Source organism: Falco punctatus (assembly GCF_963210335.1).
Source record: "Falco punctatus genome assembly, chromosome: Z".
Lineage (NCBI taxonomy): Eukaryota > Metazoa > Chordata > Aves > Falconiformes > Falconidae > Falco > Falco punctatus.
The window spans coordinates 18,961,233-18,986,379 of NC_137586.1; the positions used below are offsets into that span (position 1 = coordinate 18,961,233).

The 25,147-nt window shown below is 38.7% G+C and overlaps 1 protein-coding gene across 1 annotated transcript in view; it reads left to right on the forward strand.

The window, feature by feature from the left end:
• The first annotated feature begins 269 nt into the window (after window positions 1-269).
• NDUFS4 (NADH:ubiquinone oxidoreductase subunit S4) overlaps window positions 270-25,147 on the forward strand; it is a 48,371-nt gene continuing 23,493 nt past the window's right edge. Inside the window, exons 1-2 of the mRNA XM_080373117.1 lie at window positions 270-667; window positions 20,666-20,744. Coding sequence (XP_080229243.1) covers window positions 285-667; window positions 20,666-20,744 — 462 coding nt within the window. The 5' untranslated portion in view covers window positions 270-284. The remainder of the gene's footprint in view (window positions 668-20,665; window positions 20,745-25,147) is intronic.

The following is a 25,147-nucleotide window of genomic DNA, read 5'->3' on the forward strand; positions in this document are numbered from 1 at the left end:
AAAAAACAAGTGCAAGAAAGTAAGTCTGATCTTCCATGTCTTTGTACAGAGTGCACCATTTTGCCTGTGAAGCGTTACCGGGATCTTTCCGGGGCCAAAAATACCCGTGCCGCAGCTTCTGTGCCCAAGCAGGAGGGGCTCCAGGCTCTGGGGACACCAGGGCTCCCTGCCCTGCCCCAGGCACGCAGAGCCGCCAGCCCCGCCACTCTGCCCGGGGGCCGTAGGGCCGTAGGGCCCGTACCAGCCTCCCGGGGCTCGTCCCCCGCCACCTAGAAGGCGGCCTCATGCCCAAAGCGGCCAGAAAGCGCTGCCGGGCCGGAGGTGCAGCCGGGAAAGGGGCGCCGGTGCCCGAGGGCGTGCAGGGCCCCAGGCCTAACCTTGCAGTGGGGTGGCTGGCAATGGGGTGCCCGCAGCCGCCCACCCTCACCGGCCCCTTTCCCAGCCCTGTCTGCACCGCACCTTACCCCCTCCCGCCGGCCCCTCCCGCTCCCTCTTTCCGCCCTCGCCTTCGCGTTTCCTGCCTGGGCGGAGGAGGTTTGGCCCTGCGACGCCGCCGTCTCCCAGCGGCTGCAGCGAGCGTCATGGCGGCGGCTTTCTCAATGTCAGCGGCTCTGAAGCACCTTGTTGCGAGGAGCGGGGTCGCCGTGGCCCGCCTGTCGCCGGCCAGGTAACGGGCACTGCGGGTGCTCCGCCGGCGGCCCGGCCAGCGCCGCTGCAGCCAGGGGCCTGCCGGCGGCCGGTCGCGGGGGCGGCCGCGCTCCCGGAGTCTGACCCGGGCCTACGGCTTTGCCGTGGCCGCCTCGGGCGCCAGGCCGGGGGGGGGCGCGCAGGGCCCCGCCGCGAGTGGGGGGCGGCCGGGCTGCCAGTGGGCGGCCGGGCTGCCAGTGGGCGCCCGGCCGAGGCCCTCCTCCGGGGCTGTGCGTGCCTGCCCGTGCCTGCCCTTGCCGTCTTCCTCGCTGCGAGCGCCCGGCCTGTGTCCTTGCGGCGCCCGGAGCCAGAGCTGATGCAAACGGCGGGGGGGGTCCCGGCGCGGCGGGCAGCGTTCACCTGGCTGCCAAGGATCCGGAGAGCGTGGTGGCTCCTGCTATGGCCAGCACGGTCCCCAGAGATCTTCACCCCTTTCCCCTGTTCTGAACCCTGTAGTTTTTCTGTCCCCTTCCCGAAATCTGTTGGGTTTTTTTCAGAAGGGACGTAGCTACTCTTTTGTTGATTCATCAAAATAATGCTGGAAATCGGTTTATAATTTTTGGTGGGACTTTGTTTCATTAGCGCAGAGACCAGTACTGAAAGACCAGTACATGAGCCGACCTCAAGCTGAAGAGGTGGGCGTGTGTTTACTTCTGTGCATGTCACAGGACTTAGGTTTCTGTAAGAGTCTCTTCTGTTCAGGAGGAAAAATACAGTTCAGTGCCATCAACTGTGATTTGGAGGGTTTGCTTTTCCATGCGACTTAGATCTTTATGTGTAAGCATACACAGTACTTTTTTAAAATCTGTGGGGTATTTATATATATATATATATTAAAATATAAAAATATAAAAACACACAGAGAAAGCTATGTATACACGAATACGGAGAGAAAGAAGAAATATGGCCATACTGTTTTTCCCCACTTTTTATGTTCTGACTGTCCCGTTGGTTACTGCTGCTTGCTCTTTCTTAAGGTAACATGTTTTATAGTACTCAAGGTAATTATTGGTCTCATAAAAATGCTTTGGAATCTGTGAATATAAATTCAGGAGTTCCTTTATGCTATGCAGAAACCTACTGTTCATGTTTGACTACTTGTTTCTGCCCTTCTTTTAGTCCTCTGTGGTACTGTTGCCTGTGCCATGTGGTATCTCAGATCAGTCACCTGATTCCGGTTAAATATAACTTTGTTTGTTTGTTTGTTTTAAAGTTTTTCCTCTCTACCTTTTAAGCAGTTATTCCAGAACAAACAGTAGGGTGTAGCAGGGTTGGAAATGAACAGCATGGAAATGTGAGGTAGGGGCTCTTAAGTTGGCATTTCTTCCAGGAAATTTATTCTTTGAAATAGTGCCACAGAGGGAGACTGAAGAATTAAGTGTCCCTTAATTTTTTTTTTTAATATGAGGGATATTGAAGGTATTTGCCTGAGGGGCACTGCAACTTAAGCTTCACATTCTGTAAGAGAGTGGCCTGATGCAGGTTTCTTGGAGAAGAGGGAGGGAAGAGCACTGTGAGTCTCTTTAAAGTTTTGCACATCTTTGCTATCGTTGCATGTTGGAAGAGCAGGAATAAAATTTTTCTTGGAACAGATTTTCAGAGAGTTTCAGAGTAAGATAGTTTTGGCAATATGGAGGAATGGTTGAGGCTGTCCTTCAATACATAATTTTAGTAAAGTAATTAATTATCTTCTTCATGAAGTAGGCACTGAAACTTAGATCTTTCCTCTCTTGTCAGTTACTGTTTTATGCAAAAAGTGTTAAGTAGCCTGTGCAGTCTCCGTACTTGGGAGGGAGAATCAAGATGCATAATTAAGAAAAATTCAGGGCTCTAAATTTTGAATTCAGCATGTCTTCCTGCAGTTCATAGACAGGTAATAAAATCAGATAGAGGCGCATGGGAGAAAGTGTGTCTTTTGCTTCTGTACTTTCCATTGCTTCTTGAAAGCAGCTGTTTGGTTTGTTTTCCTTTTGTGGATACTTTTCTTGCATACCATATAATCCTGCCTTTGTGTTTTACCAGAAAGATAGATGACTCTAGTATAAATTTCAGTGAACAGGTAGATGCCTTAAAGCTTGGCAGTATACCCGTCCCATTTCTAGCTTTAGTATCTTGCATCTAATTTTCTAAAAAGGGGGTAAAGGAACTTCCCTGCCTCACAGAATTTTGAATGGTCTTCTAATACAAACTCTTTAAGCTTATTTTCCAGTTATAATGATCAGCAGCTATCCAAAAGCCTACTTCTTTGAGAAGCCAATGGTTTGCAGCATGTCTTGCAATTGGGTATAGAGATCTAGAATACTTGTTTCCTTTCAGAAAAGCATTTTGACAGATACAGTTTGGTACAAGCAGCTGCTTTGTTACAATAAATTCAGACTGTATTTAAAGTTTTCCGAGTAATCTGTGTATTTGTCAACCTACAGAAAGAATATACTAGTATGCTAGATGTCTGTCTTAAAGTAAATATCAGTGTTAGAATCACTAACAATAGAAGGCAGCACTGTTCTTAGGAGATGGCTGGAGAAGATACTGGAATTGGCAACTGTGACGGCATATGAATGATTCTTCTGTCACTTCAGCAATGTGCTTTTGTTTACACAGATTCAGGGTAAGGTTTGGTCAAGTTTGGTACAACTTGGTTAAATTACAGTTTCATGTTATTTACCGAAATTAGGTTATGAGAGTAACATAGCTTATTGTTTCAGCACTGTAGGATTAAAGTTTTTAAAGGATTAAATGATTCAAGCAGTGTTTTTTGCGGTTTTTTCCATGTGAAACTTCTGATAGTTCTCCAGTTTTCAAATTTTCAATTACAGAATAGTATAACTGCCCTCTGATTTTGAAAACAATTCCCAAGATCGCTTTCTGGTAGTCACAAGAGAGATGCTGTTCTCATTTCCATGAGTTGTATTTGTTTCTTACAGATATGACACCCTCTAATGTTTAAGCACTTCAAAATATGCATGCCCAAGCTGCTTGATAATTTGGAAGTAGTTACTGGTAACACAATAAGGAAATAAGCGTTTAGTCTGGAAAGTTAGAAGAACTGGCAGCGACATTCCTTATATCTTTATGAAGTTCTGTGTGCCTAGTTTAAATCACTGAAGCAGTGGTTACTGAGTCCATCATGATTCTGTCTAGTGGTGAGCCTAGTAGACCATCAGCAGATGGTTTGAGCTGATCCAGAAAGTGGAAGTGCCTCCTTTTCTTGGATCAGTTTTGAAGCTTTTGTGCTCTAAGGTCTGTCAAGGCTTCAGGAGCCTGAAGTTACGTTGAATGTGCCCTTTTGAATTTGACCTCTTTAGGATGAAAGTTGTACCTTCTTTGTCTGTCTTACCTAATTACTTCAGGTTTTACCTCTTATCTGCAGCCACAGTTTGATTTGGTATAATGTAAGTAATACGGTTATATTTCTTTAAGTCTCATGTGAATTGGATGAAAGCATAGGAGGGACTTGTAAGTGTCGTTCATTGTCTTGGGAAAGATTGCAGTGTCTCCTTGCATTAGAAAATGTGGGTACATGGAGCTGGGAAGAGACTTAAGATGAATCTGTAATGAGCTGGGAATCAGCTGTTTGTTCCAAAACCACTTAGTGTTTCAGAGTCCCTTTATTTCACAAAGTATTGCAGTCAGGGTACAAAGGTACCAATTTCTGTTGCAGAAGGGAGATGTAGTACCTGGCCACATAGTCCCTACATACCATGATAATGGCTTGTTCTTCTCGCTTCTCAGTGATAGATGATAATTCTTCAAAATGTATTACCTTCCTCTTGTAACTGTTTTAAGAACTCTGAGCATGACAGGAAGTGTTTTGCTGCTTCATCATAAATGGAAACATGAGGCTATGAAAGCAAAAAGTTACAGGCATTTCTGTAGAAGAAAGCCTGTTATTCAATTCATGCTATATGCTCAAGAGAATGAAGAAACCTGGGATGCCATTTAAATCTTGCTCTTCAGTTATGTTCTACATAAGCAAGCATGCCCCTCAGTAGAAAGAGGGGGAAACCATTTTTGTGGGAAAGGAAAAGACTTACAGAAGATACCTGTTTCATTTTCTGTCTTGCTTTTTCATGAATAACAGAAAAAAATGTTTATTAGCTTTTCAAAAAAAGGTGGTTTTTTTCCCCTCAAGATAATGGGCTTGTTGTTTTATTATTTGTTTTGTTGAGGGTTTTTTTCTTTCTTCAGAATAGTGTTGACTTTTTTGTAGCACATTCATACTAAGCCATATGTTAAAATATGGCTTAGTAGACTTCCCAGATCTGGGTAGACCAAAGTGCTACACAAAGACGCACAGAGATGCATCTGGTTAATAGAAGCACTATTTAGCTGGTGTTAGTGCTAGCCAGTGTGACAATTTTGTAAAGTTTGGAGTAAGTAGTGTGTTGCAGCAGTTACATCACTTACTATTTCATCCAGCTGTAATGCATATCTTCTACTTCCTCTCATACACTGTGCAGGATAATGTATGTGTGCTGGTGCCAGGTTCAGATGCATCAGAAGCTTTGGTTTTCGTTATTTAAAAAAAAACAGTTCTGCAGCACTTCATCAAAATTAATTTCAATAGCTAACTGCATCTGCAAACAGTACCTGTAGTAAAATTTCAAGATAAGACCAGGATAAAAAGTTTTTTGAGGTCTTGCCCTTGCTGTATAACTTGTATTTATACGTAGTTTCACTTTGGTTATTCGTAGGGGAAAAAGACCTGTTAAAACATACATTTAACTTGAATTTTACAATTTTATCTTGAATATTGATTTTGTTTTTAATGCATATCAGAGAAAGTACAGTGAATCAGACTACACAATAGTACAACTGAGAACTGAAATGTGGAATAAAGCTCCAGGGAGTTTTTTGGTTGCAAGATTGTGGTGATGTGAGGTTTGGAGCAGACTCAAGGTGAAAGATGTGGAGAGACAAATGGACGTGGCAAGGGGAGAGAAAGATGAAAAACTGCCATTTGTACGCTTAAAGAGCACAAGTTTAAAAACAAGACTCGAGGCAGCAGTGAGTATTCGCTTGATCTTGCAGACAGCCTGAAGCAGTAGTTTCAGAGAAGTAGATGTTCTGTATATCTAGAGTGTAGAATTTATTTAAAACCCATTCCCTTTGACTTTGTCCATGCAGTTCAAATAGTGATTGTGTGGATAAGACAGGGTTTTGCAGCCAAATCTTGCATATTCATAGTGACTGAAAGCATCATCAGTGGTGATTTTTTAGTCACATGTCTTTTAATGATGATCTGGTGTCTGGCTCTTGTGAAGGAAGGCTGTCTTTCCCCATTAGTTTTGCATGCTTTAAGGGAGAGAGAGGAGAAGATTTCTGACAAGTAGAATGACTTTGAGCCCTTTTACAGTACTGTATATAGAATATCAAAGTTGCTAATCCATCACTACTTGCCTCTGTAGTGTAGGGTGTGATGGGACAACAACATACCAGTCATATTCATGGCTGATGTCTTGTCCATGGGTGCCTTTATTAGAAGGTCAGAGTGGCTCTGGTGAACCAGAATGGTGTTTCAGATTTCCACATTTGGCTTCTCTGGCATTATGGGAAGTAGGCTATAGGAGTGGTCCCGCTTTCCTTTAAAATTGAAAGAGGAAGCTTTGGAAAGCCCCCATGGAGAAGTGGAGATGTTGGGTGTGATGAAACTTCAGAGCAGTAGGATGTTGCTATCAAAGTGAAGAATACCATCACAGATTGGAGAAATGAAAAAGTGAAAAAATTCCATGTATCATGTAGTTTAGCTTTCTTCTAATGCACAACTTCTAGTGAGCTAAGATCCAGATCATTCTTACTCTTAAAGTTGTATGGAACGCCCATAATGTGTCTTAACATTCAGGTACTTTCAATATTGGTCTAGGTGAGGAAGAGGTAGAAAGATGTAAGAGGGGCAGAAGGGGGAGATAGGGTAGGAGAACCAGAGTTTGAGCATGGGGGCAAGGGAGAGAGGTGTTGTTCTGGAAATGGCTGTTTTTCTAAAGTGGTTGTGGAGAAGTAAGCAGAGCAGGCATTATGACTGCAAAATGTTCCTGATGAGGCTTCTTAAATTGCTGTTCCTTATTGGACATATGCTACAGAGTTACATATTTTAATACATTTCATTCCTTCACTTTTAGAATTAGAAACCCAAAGGGGAAGGAATGACAGTCTTTTCAGCAATAGAGACAAACAGACAAACGTTTAAGCTGTTTCTGTCTTGAAAGATAACTAGTAAATAAGTGACGTGCTTGCTTCTGCATTAGAACAGCTGAAAGCTCTTCTTACCAGCTCTGTGGAACTAGTCGTTGTGGGCTCAGAACTACAGGTCACTTTACCTAAAGTTTGGTGCAGCATTAAAAAAAGGATTATTGCATGTTAGAATAACTTTTCCTGTAAATCTACTGGTCTGAGAACCTAATAATCTTCTCTCTACTTTGAAGATTAGAAGAAGAACGGAGATATGAATAGAACTCCAAACCCCCACCAAAAGAGAAAAAAAACCCCAAACACAAAAGCCTTGGAGGGTAGAGATGAAGCTTGTTGGCACTAGTATCCCAAAGTAGATGGACCTAATACTTTTCTTCAGGGACTAAACAATTTAAATTAGCTTCTGACACTGTGTTTGAAAATGACGCTTACTTGGTTTTCAAAACAAAACCCAAGACTTTTTTAATGGAAATTCATGTTGTTATTTCCTAATACCAAATATCTGGTATCTTGAAGTTTAGCAGAAATGTATCTTAAAGCACCTTTTTGTTTTTTCAAATGAATAAATTGAAAGAAAGATTATGAAATGCCGTATGAATACATGGAGAAGGCAAATTTGAATGCCAGCTGTCAATAGATAGAATTTCAAATCTGTGTTAACAAAATAATAAAATTTGCCTTAGTGGTGGTGGCTTAATATATACTATTTAGCAGATTTAACTCATACTGGGAAAATAATATATTTTGGGTTATAAAAATGACCTTGATGTTGCTTTAATGTAGGTTTGAGCATTACAGCTCAGTTAACCATGTTATTCCATTACACATATGAACTTGATGCAATATTTTTATATGGTTGGAAAAGCCCAGTAGACAGTTGGAATGGGTTGTATTTCTGACTGATGGGAACTGTCGCTTTCAAAGCTGTTCTGCACAAAAGCAGGCACAATCAAAATGCACGAGTGAGATTCAGAAGTTGTTAAATTCCAAAGCCCAAAGTAACTTGCAAATTTTATACCATCTGCCTCAGTACAGTGCTGCTTTGGCCTTTCACTCACAGCTAGACACAAGCAAAACAGTATCCAATACCTCTGGTTTTGGCAGGAGATAAATGCAAATGAAATCAACAGTAGGAAATTAAACTATTGTATAGCTCTTGGTGTATTAGACCAATGTGATAGGTCTTCTGTGGCACTGTGGGAGATCTTGCCTGTTTTTAAGTGCATATTGATGAATATTGAGGGTGGAAACACCAATTACAGTTAATATGGTTGATACTTTCAGCTTTTATCTGTATTCTCAATTTTGAATGTTGCTTTTGCTGATGCCTTTGTATAATATTCTATGGACAAATCATCTATTTAGTATAGTAATAATTACTCATCATCACCAACCTTGTGACTGTTTCCGTCAGGTTGTTGTTTTAAAAGGAATCTGAGCTGTAAGCATGCTTGAAAACAGTGTTAGGCATAAGGTAAATTTCTGGAGATACAGGCAATATCGTAGTTCATAGTTACTATGATTTATGCAATTCTCTGTGATGTAGTAAAACAACTGTTCTTAAACTTGCACGTTTGGTTCTTTAAAAGTGGACCATGCCTGTTTGCCTTTTTTGTTTGTTTTGTTATCATAAGGCATGACATAAATTTTTTAGTATTTTAAGAAAAGCTAGAAATTAAACATACCCCACCCTTCCAGGCTGCTGTTGATTTTTCTGCTGTTGGCCAAATCATCTGCCATAGATAAAATCGTCTGTTATAAGAGACTGAAATGCTGAGAGGCTTATACAGTTAGCATGCAAGCTTGAACCTCCTCACAGTTTAAAAAACCCTCAAGTTTTTAAAAAAACTTTTTATACTCATAGTTTAAGTAAGTTTGTATAATTTATATATTTTATCTATGTACATGTTTTAATTCTCATGACAATGCAGTGGATTTTGGTAAGATTTTTAAATTCTTTTGTAAGAATTTGATTCTCTGTGTTACAAAGTGTACTTCCAAACTGTCTTTTAAGATTACATCTTTTATTGTTTCTAATAAAACTGTTAAGCTAGCAGGAGGCAGGCCAAAAACTTAACATTACCTTCTTTATAATGCATGTTTCTGTATTTCCTAAGAAATGAATGGTGTATTTCTGTCTGAGTTTCAAAGTGCAGTTGTTTCCTCCTGACAGTATAACAGTATGTATAGGTACTGTTTTGTTAACAAGCCACTTTCTAGTTGCAGGAATTTCTGTCTCTCTTAATATTCCCTTGACCTGTGACTGATGTTGAGGAAGTAAATTAGCTTCTGACTCAACTAGACAGACTGTAGGCAGCTCCAGAATGTGTGTGGGCAAACAATTCTTACAGCTGCTTATTCCTGGAGTGTTAACATGAAAGATTTCGTAAACAGCTTCTATTCATTAGGTTTTAAATAACAGATTTGATGTATTTTATAGGAAATATTTGAAGACCTATCTTTTTTGACTGTATACTTTATATGTAAATACTTCTGATGTCATTTGCTGTCAGTCTACTAAAGTATTGTTGGTGATACCATTTGTATTAAAGTCCAAGCCAGAATTTTGTTGCAGAGGATAACTGTTTAACTTTCCATCTTTTCTGTATTTTTCAGTAATTTTAAGTAGAGATTTTTCTGGATGTTGTATCTGATGTCAGTAATGTTCAGAAGTACCGTCTTTCATTATAAAACCAGAGATGTATTTTGTGGCTATTTAAAGACCCAAGAATAAACAAGTCGCTTACTGCTTTCAGTAAACCCACTGTATTTTAAATGAAGGGAAAAAACAGCAGAGCTCTTCATGCAGTAGCTTTGACTTTTCTGTCATGTATTCAAGGAGTATTTGTATGTGCTGCTTAAGTTATTTGAAGTGAAATTCTGCAGCCGTGATGTTTTGCCATATGTCAGTGTTGATTGTGCCTACTGGAGAAAGAGACAAATAATCCAAATGTTGTTGTCTGAACTGGAATTCAAGAATAAGGTTTGCATTTGAAACACCAGTTTTGCCTTAAGGGTTTATTCCACTTTAGAAAAGAGTGAGCAATAGCAAGGCTAGGAGTCTCCTTTCAGGGAGCTAATAGCTGCTCAGATAGTAAGAATATGAAAAGAGACTAGAAAAAAGAAAGAGTAGTACCAGTGGAGGAGGAGAAGGTCAGCATATAAGAGAACACACAAATAGGGTAAACTGATGAGGTTATTTTTATTCCCCGGGTTGAGTTCTCCAAATATGCTTGTAAGGTGTGTTTATGTTAATAAACAGTGATAAATGGGGAAAAAATGAAGTAGGATACTGATGGAACAACAGGGCACTCAGGCTTTATTTTAAAGTGGATGTCATTTGAGTACCTTGGTAGTTTCATTACATTATTTTTCTAATGTACAATAATTTATCCTTCATCAGACTACAGATGCTGATACAGTGCCCTCTAGAATAAAGGATTTCCCCCACCCACCCCCAGAACTAGTGCCTTGTAATTGTTAGTTGCACTTGCACGTAGAATAGCACTTAAAAGTTCTGATGTGGTAATATTTTAAGACTTGGAGACACTTGCATATGTTGCTTACATTGCAGCCAACCATTTGTTTTAAGCTAAAGACAGATGTGTATTGTAGAAGCTAATTAATCACACTGGTACTCACAACAAAAAAACCTGTGTGTTTAGTATCTTTTTTAAAAAAGAGATAAGTTTTAGAATTGGTCATTATAGAGAGATTACATAAAAATTAAGTCCTGTGCATTTGTTTCAAAGTAATGAGGCTGAAAAACAAGTGTAAATATGTTGCATACACTGCAAACACTCCAATCTCCCTAGAATTTGATGTGGATTAATGACTAGTGAAGAGTCTGGAGCAGCAAAGGCTGGCTGCTCCTGAAGGTAAGGCAAGCTGGAAGCCAAGCCTGATCCCAGCAGGCACAGTGCCCTCATGACCAGTGCACAGTCTTACAGCATCTGTACATGAGGAGAGCTGGGTGCTGGTTATAGGGGTCCATCAACCGTCCCAGACACAGCAGTCATAAGTGAGGTCCAGGGTCTGTCTGAGGAGTCCTTTCAGGAGCAAAAGAGACATGTTTGGAGACAAGCTGCAACGTGTTTCTGAAGTCCATCCAGGCAACAGGGTCTGAACAGGACTGGAGTCATACTGCAGCTTGGGTGAGGAGTCTAGCCAGGCTGAGAGACAGGAGCCAGAGCCAGGGCTAGAGGCAGATACACTTAATGATGTCGCTTAGGCAAGGGTGGAAGATCCAGAGCTGAGCTTAAATGGAGCTCCAGGGCCACAGGCAGGGGGTGGTGATGGAGGCCCTGGATGAGGCTGGTCAGGGCCATTAAGACCTGTTAGTGCCTGTAGGGTCCTGATGGCATGGTCTGACAAGAGTTTGTGTTCAGACTGTTAATGTTAGTGCAGAAGCTGACTTGAAAAATCAGATTATATTCTTTCTTGTAAGATGTTATCTTCTCTGCATGTAACTCAGTAGGCAAAGATTTATTGAGATACCATGGGGGTTGTTCCACTCAGAGGTGTGTGAAAAGGAAGTTGGAAATATGCCAACAAAGGAATGATGTGGATAGGCAGAAGAATTAACAAATGGGCTGTGGTGTGATTAAGGTGTGTGATACAAAGGAGAGTAGCCAAGGTACCTGATAACTGTGGAGTGGCAACAGTTCAAAAAGGAGTTGAGGACAAAAGCTTAATGTTGGGAAGGAAATTGAAGAGTAAGATGGCTGAGACAGGTGTTTAAAGGCCAGGTTGGGTGGAGCTCTGAGGAACCTGGACTAGTGGAAGGTGTCCCTGCCCATGGCAGGGGGATTGGGACTAGATGATCTTTGAGGTCCCTTCCAACCCAAACCATTCTGTGATTCTATGAAAGCTGACAAAGCAAAGGTGGCATAAAATCGTACACAGTAATATTAGCTATATTATCCCATTCTTATCTAGAACAGCTGCTGAGAGCATGTGGTTCTGGAAGTGACCGGCTTCTGTATGTTGCATTCCATTTGTGAGGGATTTGCCTGCCTCTTAAGTGGCTTTTACAAAGTACTACAAACACATATCAATATATAGGTCTTAAATACATTTTTTCATAGCTGCCCAACACCTGAGACTTACTAGCCAAATAGCTTCATGGACTTTTTTTAACCATTATAAACCAAGATGTAGTTTTCCAGTATCACTTTATAGGATTGTTTTTTGTACCATGGTTTAGTTCAGTAGTTTAAGTTCAATTGTTTGAGGGCATTAAATATATGTAAGAAAGAAGTTGCCTTTGTTTATATGCCATGTTTTACAGACATTGCTATTACTTTAGGTAATTAGAATAAGTATTACTTAAGCCTACAACTGCAGTCGGATAGAAAGGATAGTCGGATAAAGAGGAAAGGATGAGGCTGAAACACAGGACCATACTATGCCATAAACCAGTTTGCAAACACAGAGGAATCTTTACTAATTTTTTTTTGCTTAATGTTACATGATTCAAAGGCTCTTGTTCAAAATGCATAAACTTCCCTAAGACAGAGGTGGGTAGTGGAACATTAGTTTCATTCCTCACAGTTTTGGAATTAAACCCTTTGACTTCTGTTGTTCTTACTATAAAGAGAGCACAGTTTATAGTTACTGTCTAGTTGTATGAATGCCTTAATGTGTGTGTGGGGGGAGAAGTTTGACATTTAGAAAGCACAATCAGAGCAAATATGTCACCTGTTTATTTTGTATTTACTCCCTACATAACTTTCCCCTCTTCCTTTATAACTTTATTAGGCTTTCTAACCAGATACATAAAATTCAGTTGATAGTTGATATGGGCTTTGTAGCGTTTCTAGTATTTGCTTTTCAGCTGACGTGCCTGCAAGAGGTTTCCACTGGTTCACAAGGGAACCTGCTGTTCTCGGATTGTGATTTGAGGCTGATTTCTCAGATTAGATCTTCTCGTTTGGAGAGTAGTGTGTCATGAAATTGCTGATCAGCAACTGTACAGGTGGCAGTGGTTCAGAATTCCTGTCACCTGGCAGCAGTTGGACATCTTACAAATTATGTATTCTATTGCTGTAAAAGTAGTACATCAGATCACCTTTTATTAAAAGTTTTATAATTTTTATGACAAAAGTATTTAAATAATTTTGGGTCATTTTGTTCTTAGCATGCTAAGCCCCTTTCACCTGTTTTCAGTCTGTTTGCTGTAATCTGGGGGAGACTACTAGCATACTTTGAATCTCATGCATATGAGGGTCTAGAAGCACTGGTATGACTTTGTTCAGAAGTTTAGTTGCAGATAAGTGACAGAGTTTGCATCCAAGCACATGCAGAAACAGTCTGCTGTCAGCCTGGGACTTGCAGAGAATTGTTTCAGTATGTGCAGCTTGAACCCAAGCTAGCTCTGTGCTTTTTGCCTGAACTGTTCCTCAGCTGAAGCTATTTTCATCGTGTATATGCTTGTGCCATGCATGTACCCACCTTATTAATGCTGCTACAAGGCACAACGCTAAAAAGCAGAGTGGAGACATTCGTATAGCTCTGCGGGAGTAGGTTGAATGGGCCTGTGCTTACTGTATGGCTATTGCAGAGCCTTCTGAAGGGTTGTGCTTGCCTTTGTTGTGTGCGAAATGGTGTCAGCTCAATTAGCTAGCTGGAGAGCAGCTCAGAGGGGGCCTGTTTAAGTTGGGGGCAGTGCAGGCTTGGCACTAAGTCAGAGCTAATCTTCATCTTTGTTGACCATTAGAAAGCTGGTTGAATGAGGGAAACTGATGGTGGGCAAGTCAAGCTGTGTCTTAAGAGAGCTGACACTTGTCCTGGGAGTTAACTGGGGTGCCGGGAGCAGCTATACTGCTCTGGTCCCGCAGTAGTTCTGGAAGGACTATGGCTATGTTTGCATAGTGCTGTGGTTCAGTTGATACCTTGGTTGTCTGCAGATACATCAATAACGTTTTCCTATCCATAAGATAATTGAAGTAGAACATAAAATAACTAAAATTAGATTCTTTTCTACTTAAATATTTACTACTTGAAGATATAACTAATTTAATGTTTCTAAAGGCAGTTGAACAGAAAATTTAGCTTTGAAGATGCACGCTGAGTTACAAGTCACAAGTCAAATGTTTAAAGTTATTTTCATGTTTATTCAGTACCTTTATATGACCATTGCTTCTTTTAATAATGCACATTTGCGTAACAAAAGCACAATCAGTTCCTGCCCTGTTTTCCACATACCTGGAATATATATGTATACACGTTTTGCATAGAAGCAGTGTTAATAAATTTCTGTATCAATGTTGATCTTTTTTGCCACTTAATATAGAAATTTCAGTAGTTTAAATTAAATAAATAGGTATTCCTTTCATCCATTCAGAAATGTAATTTACTGTGTTTATAATTTAACATCATTTTGTAGGCGAAGGAAGAATTACGATGTGTCAATATTGCCTGAGAATGTAACTGTATAAACAGGGAGCTTGCTTTCCTTCCAAACCCAAAAGTTATTCCTGCAGTTCACACTACAAAATAGAACTACATGGTCTCCACAGGCAGTATTTGGCATTATATTTCATAGTTTGTTTATGTTGGGATGTAATAGGAATAATAAACGTATCCTGGTAAAAATAAAATACCATTGACTCTGTTAGGTCTTTATCACTTTAATTACAACTGTGAATCTAATACTGAGGAACTATTATCCCACTCCACTTAAAGTTCATCTCTCACAAGTTCAACTTTACAAGCTGTCTTTATAAAACACATTATATGGGGGCTGCATTCTGTGATCTGTACTGTATTCGACATCATGTAACAGGCAGTCATTAATGTCTGTATTTTATATGGCAGAACATTATACTGGTTTGGTTTTAGTCTACTTAATTGCAGCGTGTGGCTAGGTTGGATGCTGTGGAAGTTCTGAGCTGGCAGTGTTTCCATGTTCTTTTTGTTCAGAATTTAATGTCATTATGGTGGCTGTATGCTGTGAAGCTTTTATTATTCCTGATAAATGCCATAATATTAAAAAAGGTTGGTTTTCTAAGAATCTGTTCAAGGTTTTTAATGGTTCATCACGGCTTCTGCTTCTGCATGTATGTATATCCACACCTACTGGTGCCCTGATCATTCAGTATGAGAACAGTTAAAACAGCATTTAGACTTACTTCTTAATGACTGCCCTCATTCTTCATGAGGCTCATGAGGTTTTCATCAAGGATTTGCTTCATCTCTGTGTTGTGATCTGATTACCTGTGCTGCGATACCTGGTTTTCTTTAACATGTCTCCAACAGTTGACCAAAAGGGGGTGCTAATAGATCAAACGTGTTGCCAAAGGTTAAGAAGCCTATTTTTGTGCAATGGATTAAATCTCAGCTACTGAATTAGATCAGGTAAATATGAGTGTTTGCATCTCTGTGTTATGTTACACGCTAGTCACATCATTGCTCTTTGTGGATGGCAAATTCGTGCTTTGGAAATATGGCAGCTTCTTGCCTTCCATTAGGCTTGTGGAGGATTCTTCGTGGCATTTCCACAGGCTCTGTGGCTGGCATTCTCTTCTGTAAGACTTCCGTTTATATCGTGTAGGGTTAAGCGTAAGTTATTTAGCAGATATTTAAGAAGTTTAAGTTTGTTGAATTTTAGAGATTGGCTACAGATATCCAAAACTACCAAGATAAACGTTCACATCAAATGCCTTAATATCCTACATCCTGATATCACAAAATACTTTCACTGTTCTTTTTTTTACTGTTTGGTTTCTCCAGTTCAACAGAGCTTGGCTAATGGCATCAACAGAGCTGGGGCCTCTTAACATAACAAGGGAAAAGAAGCCATAAATACATCCTCTGCAACAAGGAACCTTGTTATGTCCTTATCCCACAGTGGGATAAGATGGTCAAGAGACCTGATACTGATGTGAATATTGTGGCATAGGACTGGAGAGCTTCCAGCAGCTTCTCAATGGACCCCTCCATTTATGTAGCAGAGATGTGGAACCCATTTGTGACTTTGCTGGAACAGCATATAATGGTGGGAGCACATGCTTCTTGTGGACGACACATGGTTAGATGATCACATTATTATTTTTTTTCCAGGTTACCCAATACCTATAGAAATTTTTTAACTCTACAAATTCATATTTTCACTAGTAGTGATCATGAATTCATTCCATGTCATTGAGCTATTGTGAGAGTGTTTTTACAAGTATTTAATAAGAACACCATGTAGTATAGTCTTTGACAGATTTCTGCTCATGTCTCTCTACACAGTATAAAAGACATCCACATTTACTGTGGACTAAGTGTGGCATCTCTACAAGCCATACACCCGGTTCTCTTTGATGAAAGAAAAACATTTTAGGGACTAGAAGACCTTGTGAAGGGTTGGTTATAATGAAAGAAGCTACAGATTGGATTAACCACATACATTAATGTCGGATACTGTGGGAAAGTATCAGCAAGATCATGAAGGACATAGGTGACTTTTCAAAATAAACCTTAATTTTATTTTTGTCTGTGTAAATTTGAAGTATTTTTGATTGAAAAGGCTAACTATTCTAACCAAGCCAGGCTTTTACATTTAAAAGCTTGTTTGGTCATCACTAGGGAGCTCACTATAAGATAGATGTTTGGGCAGATCCACAATGGAGCTGTGGCCAGCTTGGAGTCTTGTCACACTGTTATTAGATAGTAACTGTGAGGGAAGTTTGTCTGATACATGTTTTGAATGGGACATTAATGAGCCTAGAAGGTATCAGGGTTTATTATTGCTAACTATTACACGTAAAACTTTCTGTATAGTTTCTGAACTTTAGGATTCTGTCACTGCTATTTATTATTATTTAAAGTATTCTGCATACAGTAATTTTAAGTCAGAGTTTGAGTGGTCTTGGAACAGGGTAAGAAATGGAACTTCCTGCTTTTAAGGCCTCATGCCAAGATCTTTTTTGACAGGAAAAAAATAATGCGTAAGAAGTCAAAAAGGCAAAACAGGATAATGTGGACCCATATTGCTTACAAAGAGAAAGGGAGAAAGCAGATTACCTTTCTGGAGGTCAGTAGTAGAAGAAAGGAGGAGAACCTTGTGAGAATGGAACTGTAAACAGTTTACTTACAGTTACAGAACTGTAAGTTTATCTGTCACAAAAGCTACCTAAAGGCAAAGGTACATGTGGGCAGAGGCAGGTATTGGGAATTTTGTGAGAATTACTTTACTGTTGAGCACAGAATAAAAGATTTACATTGAATGGTCACTTAAGTGATTTAGATGGCATATTCATTTAATTTGAAGGTAAAAGAAATGTTGTAGAGTTTATACAATTTCCAAGGGGAAACTTGAGTGACGAAATGATACTTGTAGTTGTGGGAATTTAAAAAGGGAGGATTGTGCGTAAGAGATCTGTTTACTGATTATCTTCTCAGTTAAGTGCCTGACATTAGGGACAAACTTGCAGTGAAACCTGTTGAAAATTAAACAAGTGCTCTGGGAATCAAGTAACACTTTCTATTAACTTCGAAATAGTAGTATTTCAGAGTTGCTGGTATTTCTCCAGGTTACTTTCCTATGAGAGATGCAACAAATGGAAATACCAGCAACCTATCACATTTAAAGCAAAACTGGTGTTTTATGTATTTTTACACAGCCAGACCTCCGTGGACTTACAGTTCACATTCCTAGTCTAGTCCAAATGTCAGTTTTCAACCACTTTTCAGATAGGAAATTCTTAAGGAAAGTATGTTCTTTCCAACTCATTGCAATCCAGGGATGGCAGAAGGCTGGGCATTTAAGAAATGTACAAGGCTGCAAATTCCAGTAACAGTTGGGCTTTTTCCAGAATGCTGTAGTCAAGAGAAAGGGCTTTGAGAAATGATGAAGAGGAGCAGAAGTTGACAGGTTAGTAAACTATCTGCCTGCTTTTGTAGAAGAGCTGAAACATCATGGACCAGCTGTAAGGTGTGATGCCTTGCAGTTTATCCCAGCTGACAGAGACATCTTGTGCAAAAAAAATCAGCTCCCTCTGCATGCAGTGTAGAGGCATCTAAGAGAGATTCTGCTCACCTTTGATCTGGTGGGATTTTTACCCTGCTCTTCCCTATCAACTGTAATGATATGAAAAACATCTATTTTTTTCCTGCAATTACAGAAATTTCCAAAATGAGCAATCATCTGAGGAAAAACAATTTCAAATGGCATAATGCTGAGTGGAAATAATTTTGGAAGGGCATGGCGCTTACATTTTGCAAAGCTGATTAATGCTTTTCCAAATCAAAAAATAAACACACAAACACACATCACACACCCCCCCCCCCAAACAACAACACAAAACAGCCAAATGCAAACTGAATTGTGCTAAAATCTGTTCCAAATGTCATATACATTAGAAGAAAATCCATGATTCTGATTACCCTGTTGCTTAAATCATGGCATATTCAAATGTTTACATAGTCATCAGACCTCTCCACAGAGCAAGGTTCATCAAACTTCTTGTTTCATAGTTTAGATGATTTTCTATCCAGAAAGGACCATTTTGATTGCATAATCCAATGTCCTGTTTTGGTCATATATTAAGAGGTGTACTGAACACTGTATCATGTGATGTTCTAGAATAGCTGCAGAATAATACTTCGATACTAAAATTACTGGAGCGGGGGAGAAACTGATTTTCCTGTAACAATGGTTTTGCCTTGTTTAAGGTTTTAAATTTTGTGGCTTCAGCTGCTATCACTGGAACTCAAGCATAATGCTCCTGTTCTGATTTAGGATAACTGCTCTGGCGTGTTTTTGAATAAGGACATCTAAGAGCCATTTCTTGTAGCATTTTGCAGTATCTGTCTGTTGTGTTTTTATGATGTATTTTTTTACATGTTCAAATTAAAAAATAACAGCTGTGTTGAACCAAAAGCTCTCTGGGACAGAGTCTAAGCTAACATGGTAGTTATCATTTTGATGTTTATGAAATTCTTGTGCTCCCTTATGCTTGAAAACTTCCATCTTGTTCTTCAAAATACCCTTCTGGTGGATTTTGTAATTCTAAACAAGAATAGATGTCTGTCCATGTCATGAAGTTGGGTGATACTGTAAACTTTGTACTTTGAATTAGTTTTTCATGATGTGGGGATTTTTTTAAGTTGTTACTGGCGGATGGAAGGTAATTTAGTAGACTGTAATCTGTGTTAGAAGTATGGATTTGAGGAAATCTGCATTTGAAATATTACTGAACTGAACTTCATTCCATTTGCTTAGTTTTGTAAGATTCTTGTGGCTTTCTTTAGTCACTGATTTCAAATTCCTGTCTAGTGTAGGTTTTACCCACTAAAAACTTTACCATGCTAATATTGCCTGAAAATTGAATTCTTATTTAGTTACTGTGTTAAATCCAGTGCAGCTAGACTAATTAAATGATCAAGTTCATATCTTCAAATGCATTCTCACCAGAATCAACAAAAATTAGGGGGGGGATTTGAGATCAGAAGACGTGGCAGATGCATGCGTTACGGAGACTGTTTCCCCAGTTAGGTCTTCCATGTTTCCATGGTTTAGTATAATGTGGTAGAAGATAATGATTTTTTAAGTCTACAAGTTTTGGATGATTGTGTGCAAGTTATCTGGCCCTGAAACACCTTTCATTTTATTGACTATTTAACAGTTACAGTTTATGTGGGGAAGGGTTAGTTTGGATAGTATTGCAGGTTTTATGGAAGTCTTGGAATTTGGCTTTAAAAGCTGGGTTGTTTTTAAAGGCATCTATGGATGCTTTCCTCAAAAATTAGATAAAAATTACGAATAGCTTAAATTACTAGCAGTACGGTTTTAAGTTCCCATAGGCAAAATCTCAGAGTTCATTTGCATCTGCAAGCATGCCTGGCTTTTCAAAAGTAGGTAATCATCTGAAGAACAGTCAAAATGAAAGTGGGCTTCATCCCTGTTACTGTTCTCATGTCTGTATTTTTGCTTTTTTGTGCCTTATTTGTTTAAAATGACCTTAATTTAATGTGAAGCACACTCTTAGCTCAGGGAATTGGGCTTTTTGGCTTGTTTCACTCACTGTTGTATTATTTTGTCAAAAGATGATATATACTCGGAGGGCCCAATCCTGACATTAGTGACAATGCAAATGAAGGGAGATTTTACTTCTTAAATCATTAATGTGGAATTGGATTCTATGTTTCCATATGTACCTTACAGGTTTAGTTGTTATGCAAGAAGATTAATCATATTTCTTGGAAACAAATAAGCTGACCAATACTGATTTAGTGATGAAGAAAATACTTGTGAGCTTTCCCACTCAAAACCAGAAAATTTTGTTTGAATTCTCAGCTTAGGGTTTGTTTTGGTTTTGTTGTTTTTTTTTCTTTTTTTTTTTTCTTTTTAATTTGTTAATGTTCTGTTGTTAAAGTGTAGAACTGGAGCTTTACCATTACAAATAGATTGAGGATTTTTTTCCTTTGATGCCATCATTTTAAGGATCGGAGTTCCAGAATGCTTGCAGCAGCCTTGTATTTTTCTGTCTGTTCGTGACAAACCAGCTACTGTACATTCATATAGAGTAGTACAGTCCTTGCCACTGGCAGTCTGTCTGTGACAGAGAGCCTGTAGGCTGACATAAAGTGCAGCCTGTTGTGAACTGCTAAGTGGGAGTCTGCCAAAAACTCAGCAGACAGAACTAATTGGGGAGAAAAAGGATTTTTGTGCCCTCATCTCTCCCTCTTCAATTTTTTTTACAAGACGGATATTGTTAAAGTAACTTGTTTATGTAAGATTTGTCTGCCTCTATTTTCTCATTGCATGAATCATTTTTTAACTTCAAGTCTTGCACCGCAGGTCACTGAGCACTTCCACATGGCGGCTGGCACAGGACCAAACTCGAGACACGCAACTCATCACAGTTGATGAAAAATTGGTAAGGGTTTTCTACTGCATACTGCTATGATACAGCCTTCAGGGTTATTTTTGCACAATAGACATTCAGTATGGTATTCTGCGTTCTTCTAGGAAAGCTGTATAAATGGGAACTACAAAGCAGCAATGCTTCATACATTTTTAAGAGGAGCATTAGTAAAACGTAACTATGTGAAGGCAATATGGAATTCAAAGTATTAAGCAATATAAAATGATGAATACCTTGTTTATTATTATTATTATATCATGGCCAAGGATCAATATGAACTGTAATTTATAACAGTTTGTTCTTTTTGAAATCTGGATATATAAGTATACATTATTTGCCAGATTCTTGAAACTATCTTCATTAGGACCCATTTTATTAAAGGAACTGTGTAAAGAAGCAGCATGCAAGATTATTGTTACTATGCACATATACTTTAGCTTTTGAATATGCATGAAGGTTAGATTACAACTAGGAACAAATGCATAACATTCTTCTGCTAATCAGTAGCAGATCAGAAATTTGGCAATCTTTTCTTGTAAGTTCTTCCATAATGTGTGGTCTGTTACTCTAGGTGCAACCTGACACTTATGTTTACATTATTCAATAGTATAATTTTTGTAAGACTTCTGAGGGGGAATGCATCACAGCAGAAGCATGCTTTTCATTGGTTTTCAAATCACTTTTGAATCTTCAGGGGAAAAAAAATATTCCCATCATATATACCAGACAGTTCATATTGTATGTACTGCCTTGTATTCCTAAAGCTATATTAACTACTTGAGAAATATTTTGAATTTGTATTTATAAATCGAAAATTTGTAATGTCAGCTGTCACAATCTAGTTAACGTTTAACAGGCTATTGGAAAAAAATGCACCTACTTTACTCTTTAGGGCTTTTTTTTCTCATGCTTTGTAATGTAGATGTAGCAATAATAACCTACTCACAGGTAAAAAAATACAGTTCTTTATGTAAACTTTTTTCTGATTTTAGGAAGTAGTAGTATAATTTTAGGTTTAAAAATCAGGGAAAAAAATAATACTGTATTCTAGTGAATGTGATTGTCTTACTAATCTAGTTGCATAACTTGGGATTCAGGAAATTTCATTTAATGGATAGGGTTTTGTGAGTCACTATGTAAATAAGATTCTCCAAGTCAGTAGACCTACATTTCCCTAAACAAATTATGAATGAGTTTGATTATTGTAGCACTGTTCTTTAACATAAAAAAAAAATAATTATCTAAATAGCATTTTTATAATGCCTGAATTTACAGTATCATATTTCCCTATTGTGACCTCAGGTGATGAATACATAGATCTGAAAGAGGCTACGGTGCGAAGAGAAACCCACAAAATAAATACTCTTCTATCCTCTGTTTTGTATTTAAATGTACATTATCCTAAGTTAGGGTTGTACATTACCCTGTCTAGCTATGACAGTTTACACTTCCAGTTGAGTTAAAGTGATACTGATTTGCAATATAACTATTCTGTTCTCTTAGTGTTAGTGTAAATGAATTGTAAGTTAAGTGGGTATTTCTGTCATAGACGACACTCGTATCATAGTTGCTGGGGCTGGGGTTTGAGATCTCATAGTAGCAGTTGTTGAGTAATTTTAATTTTGATACATGTAATGTATCTGAATGATTGTTTTATGCTCATTTTTTTCAAGTATTACATTAAATGTCAGACTGGATAGTATTTTTCTACAGTATGTTGGTGCACGTTCTAGATGCGCAAATCTTTTTGTTTTCCAGGTTATTGTAGAGCCCTAAATAAAATGATGGGAAATTAGAATAACAATTTAAAATTTTCATTTGTAGATTTAGTTAAGTTTTTGAAGTAGTTTCCATAATGCTGTAAAATATCCAGTAATCTATGTTCTTTTAATGGACAATAATTTGTATCCCATTAGCAAGGAAAGTCTTCACAAAGGGGTTTGATGTGGTTTTCAACTCTTTTCAGGACTAGGAGAAGTTCTCTGGGCACCTATTAAACCTCATGGAAAAGTAGAGTACTGTATTAACTTATTTTAAGTTGCTGCAATATATTTCCTAATTTAAATAGGATTAATTACAACCCATTAAAACCAATTTAACACATTACATGAATGTTCTGTTTTTCTAATAATGTTGCTAAGCACAATAAAACTATTATTTCCATGCAATTTGTAACTAAACTGTATTCCAGAGGTTAATATTTAACTTTTAATTAAAAAAAGACCCCTTCGCTCGTGTTACTTCCAGATGTGTGAATCTTATTGTTAGAAATCATTAAGTCCTATTTTGATGGATTTGTTGGCTTTGTCATGCTTGGGTTTTTTGGGGTTTGGTTGTTGTTTTTTTTAAAGCCTAACATCACCTTATGCGTGGATTTTATGTGCGTATCAGAAAGAAGAAGCAAGAACAGGTGTGGAAAATGGGATATGGTTGTGCTTGTTTGCCTTACTGCTCTTGTAACTTATTTTGAAACTGAACTCTTCTGTGAGCTGGTGTTTGCAAGGCTAGTAGAGTAACACTGTGTTTATTTAGAACTTTTAACTGCATATTGTGGTTGGGTTAATCTATTTCCAGTGCTTTTGTAGACCCTGTATTCCTATGTATACATGCATATGCTAGAACTTGATCAACAGGGATTCCTTTGGATTATCTAGAGCCCCATTTGGTTCTGTAAGTACTAAAATGTTCCTTGTCTTGTGAACACAAATGAAATAGAAGGGAGAGGAGCATCCTGACATTGAATTATTAACCAGTTGTCAGTTATCTTCTTACTGCTGCCCAGCATGTGTTGAATACAACAGAAAAATGAGTTCTAATGAATTAGCAAAAAATACAGTAGTTTAGGCCATGTTGACCTTTTATATTAGGAAAAAGTGGGACTGTTAAATATAAGAGGAGCTAAATGCTCAGCTTGTCTAGAACACATCTGAGAAATGGTACCTATGTCTCAGTTACTGGCTGTTTTGGGTGAACATCGAATAAAATAACTTTTAGTGAATAGTTAAATCCAAGGAAAATAACAGACAAAATGAACAAAGCTGAACAGAAATAAAGCTCTTGCATCACATTTTGAATCTCTGGCCACCAATTAGGTCATATTCCAAGAGTCTGGACAAATAGTTATGTGAAAAATAGTCTCTCAAGACCCGGCTTGTGTTAGGAAATTTGGGCTATAGAGGACAAAGGCTGTCGGCAGCGAATCTCCCTCAGGTAATGTTCCAAATGATTTAACTGTTTGTGCATATGGAATAGCATAGCTTCCATCATCATTATAAAAAGCTTCAGTGGTTTTGTCTGAAATGTGGGTTTGAACTGTTTTAAATTGCTATGATTTGATTCAATCGTTTTAAGTAGGGTACATCAATACTGTTTGTTTTAGCTAAAAGTTGTCCAGTTCAACATGTGTGCTGTAAGCGGCTTCCCAGTCAGGGCTGGTGACGCTGCATTGTGGGTATCTAGCCTGGAGTTTCTACAGGATAGGCATTTTTGTGAAAGTTGCCCCCTAATATATGCCAATAAAAGGACTTTCATAGTGAATAAATGATACCGATTTCAAAATTAGAACAACTGCCAGAAAATATCCTTTCCATCTCTGAGGCAGAATATTCCACTGATAATGTATATCCTGTAGTTCAAGAGAAAAAATATTGGAAAGGCAGTTTTAGGGTTTGGTCACTGTGGAGACACTAGAAACATTGTTCAACTGTGCTAAGGATCAGCTGTTAGTTGCAACCATCTCACAGATGTTTTTAGTCTGTATCAGGCCAAGACAAAATAGGATGAGTTGCTACTCAGGACTAAGCATTCAAGAGCAGTGCTATCAAGTGCACTTGAGATGGTACTAAAGTGGTTTTTCCAGCCTTATGAGAACATGTAGAAACGGACTCTATTACACACATGACAGGCTAACTAGAGTGATAGTATTGACATTTCAGCACCTGTCTTGAAACTGTTTTATATATACTGTGAATTAACCTTTGTTTCAGTAATGGTTCAGAAGTCTCAGTTCTGAAATTCAGCAGAGGGATGGTTTACTTCTGACTGTAGATGAAATCACATACATAACTCATTAAAAGTAACTTGCATACACCAAACTGGGCACAGAAAATCTGAATTCTTTTTTGAGGAAAAGTTCCCATTTTTTGGATGATGTTCAAGAGGAGCAGTAAAAGCTGTATACTGCAGCAGCCTAGGCCAAAGCAGATTAATAAGTGGACTTAGTGGATGAGGGAAAGACTGTGGATGTTATTTATCTGCTTGAGTAAAGCCCTTGACAGCATTTCCCACAGCTTTCTCCTCAAGAAACTGGCTGCTCATGGTTGGACGGCTGTACTCTTTCCTGGGTAACAAACTGGCTGCATGGCCACTCCCAAAGACTGGGTTAATGAAGTTACATCCAGCTGGCGGCCAGTCAG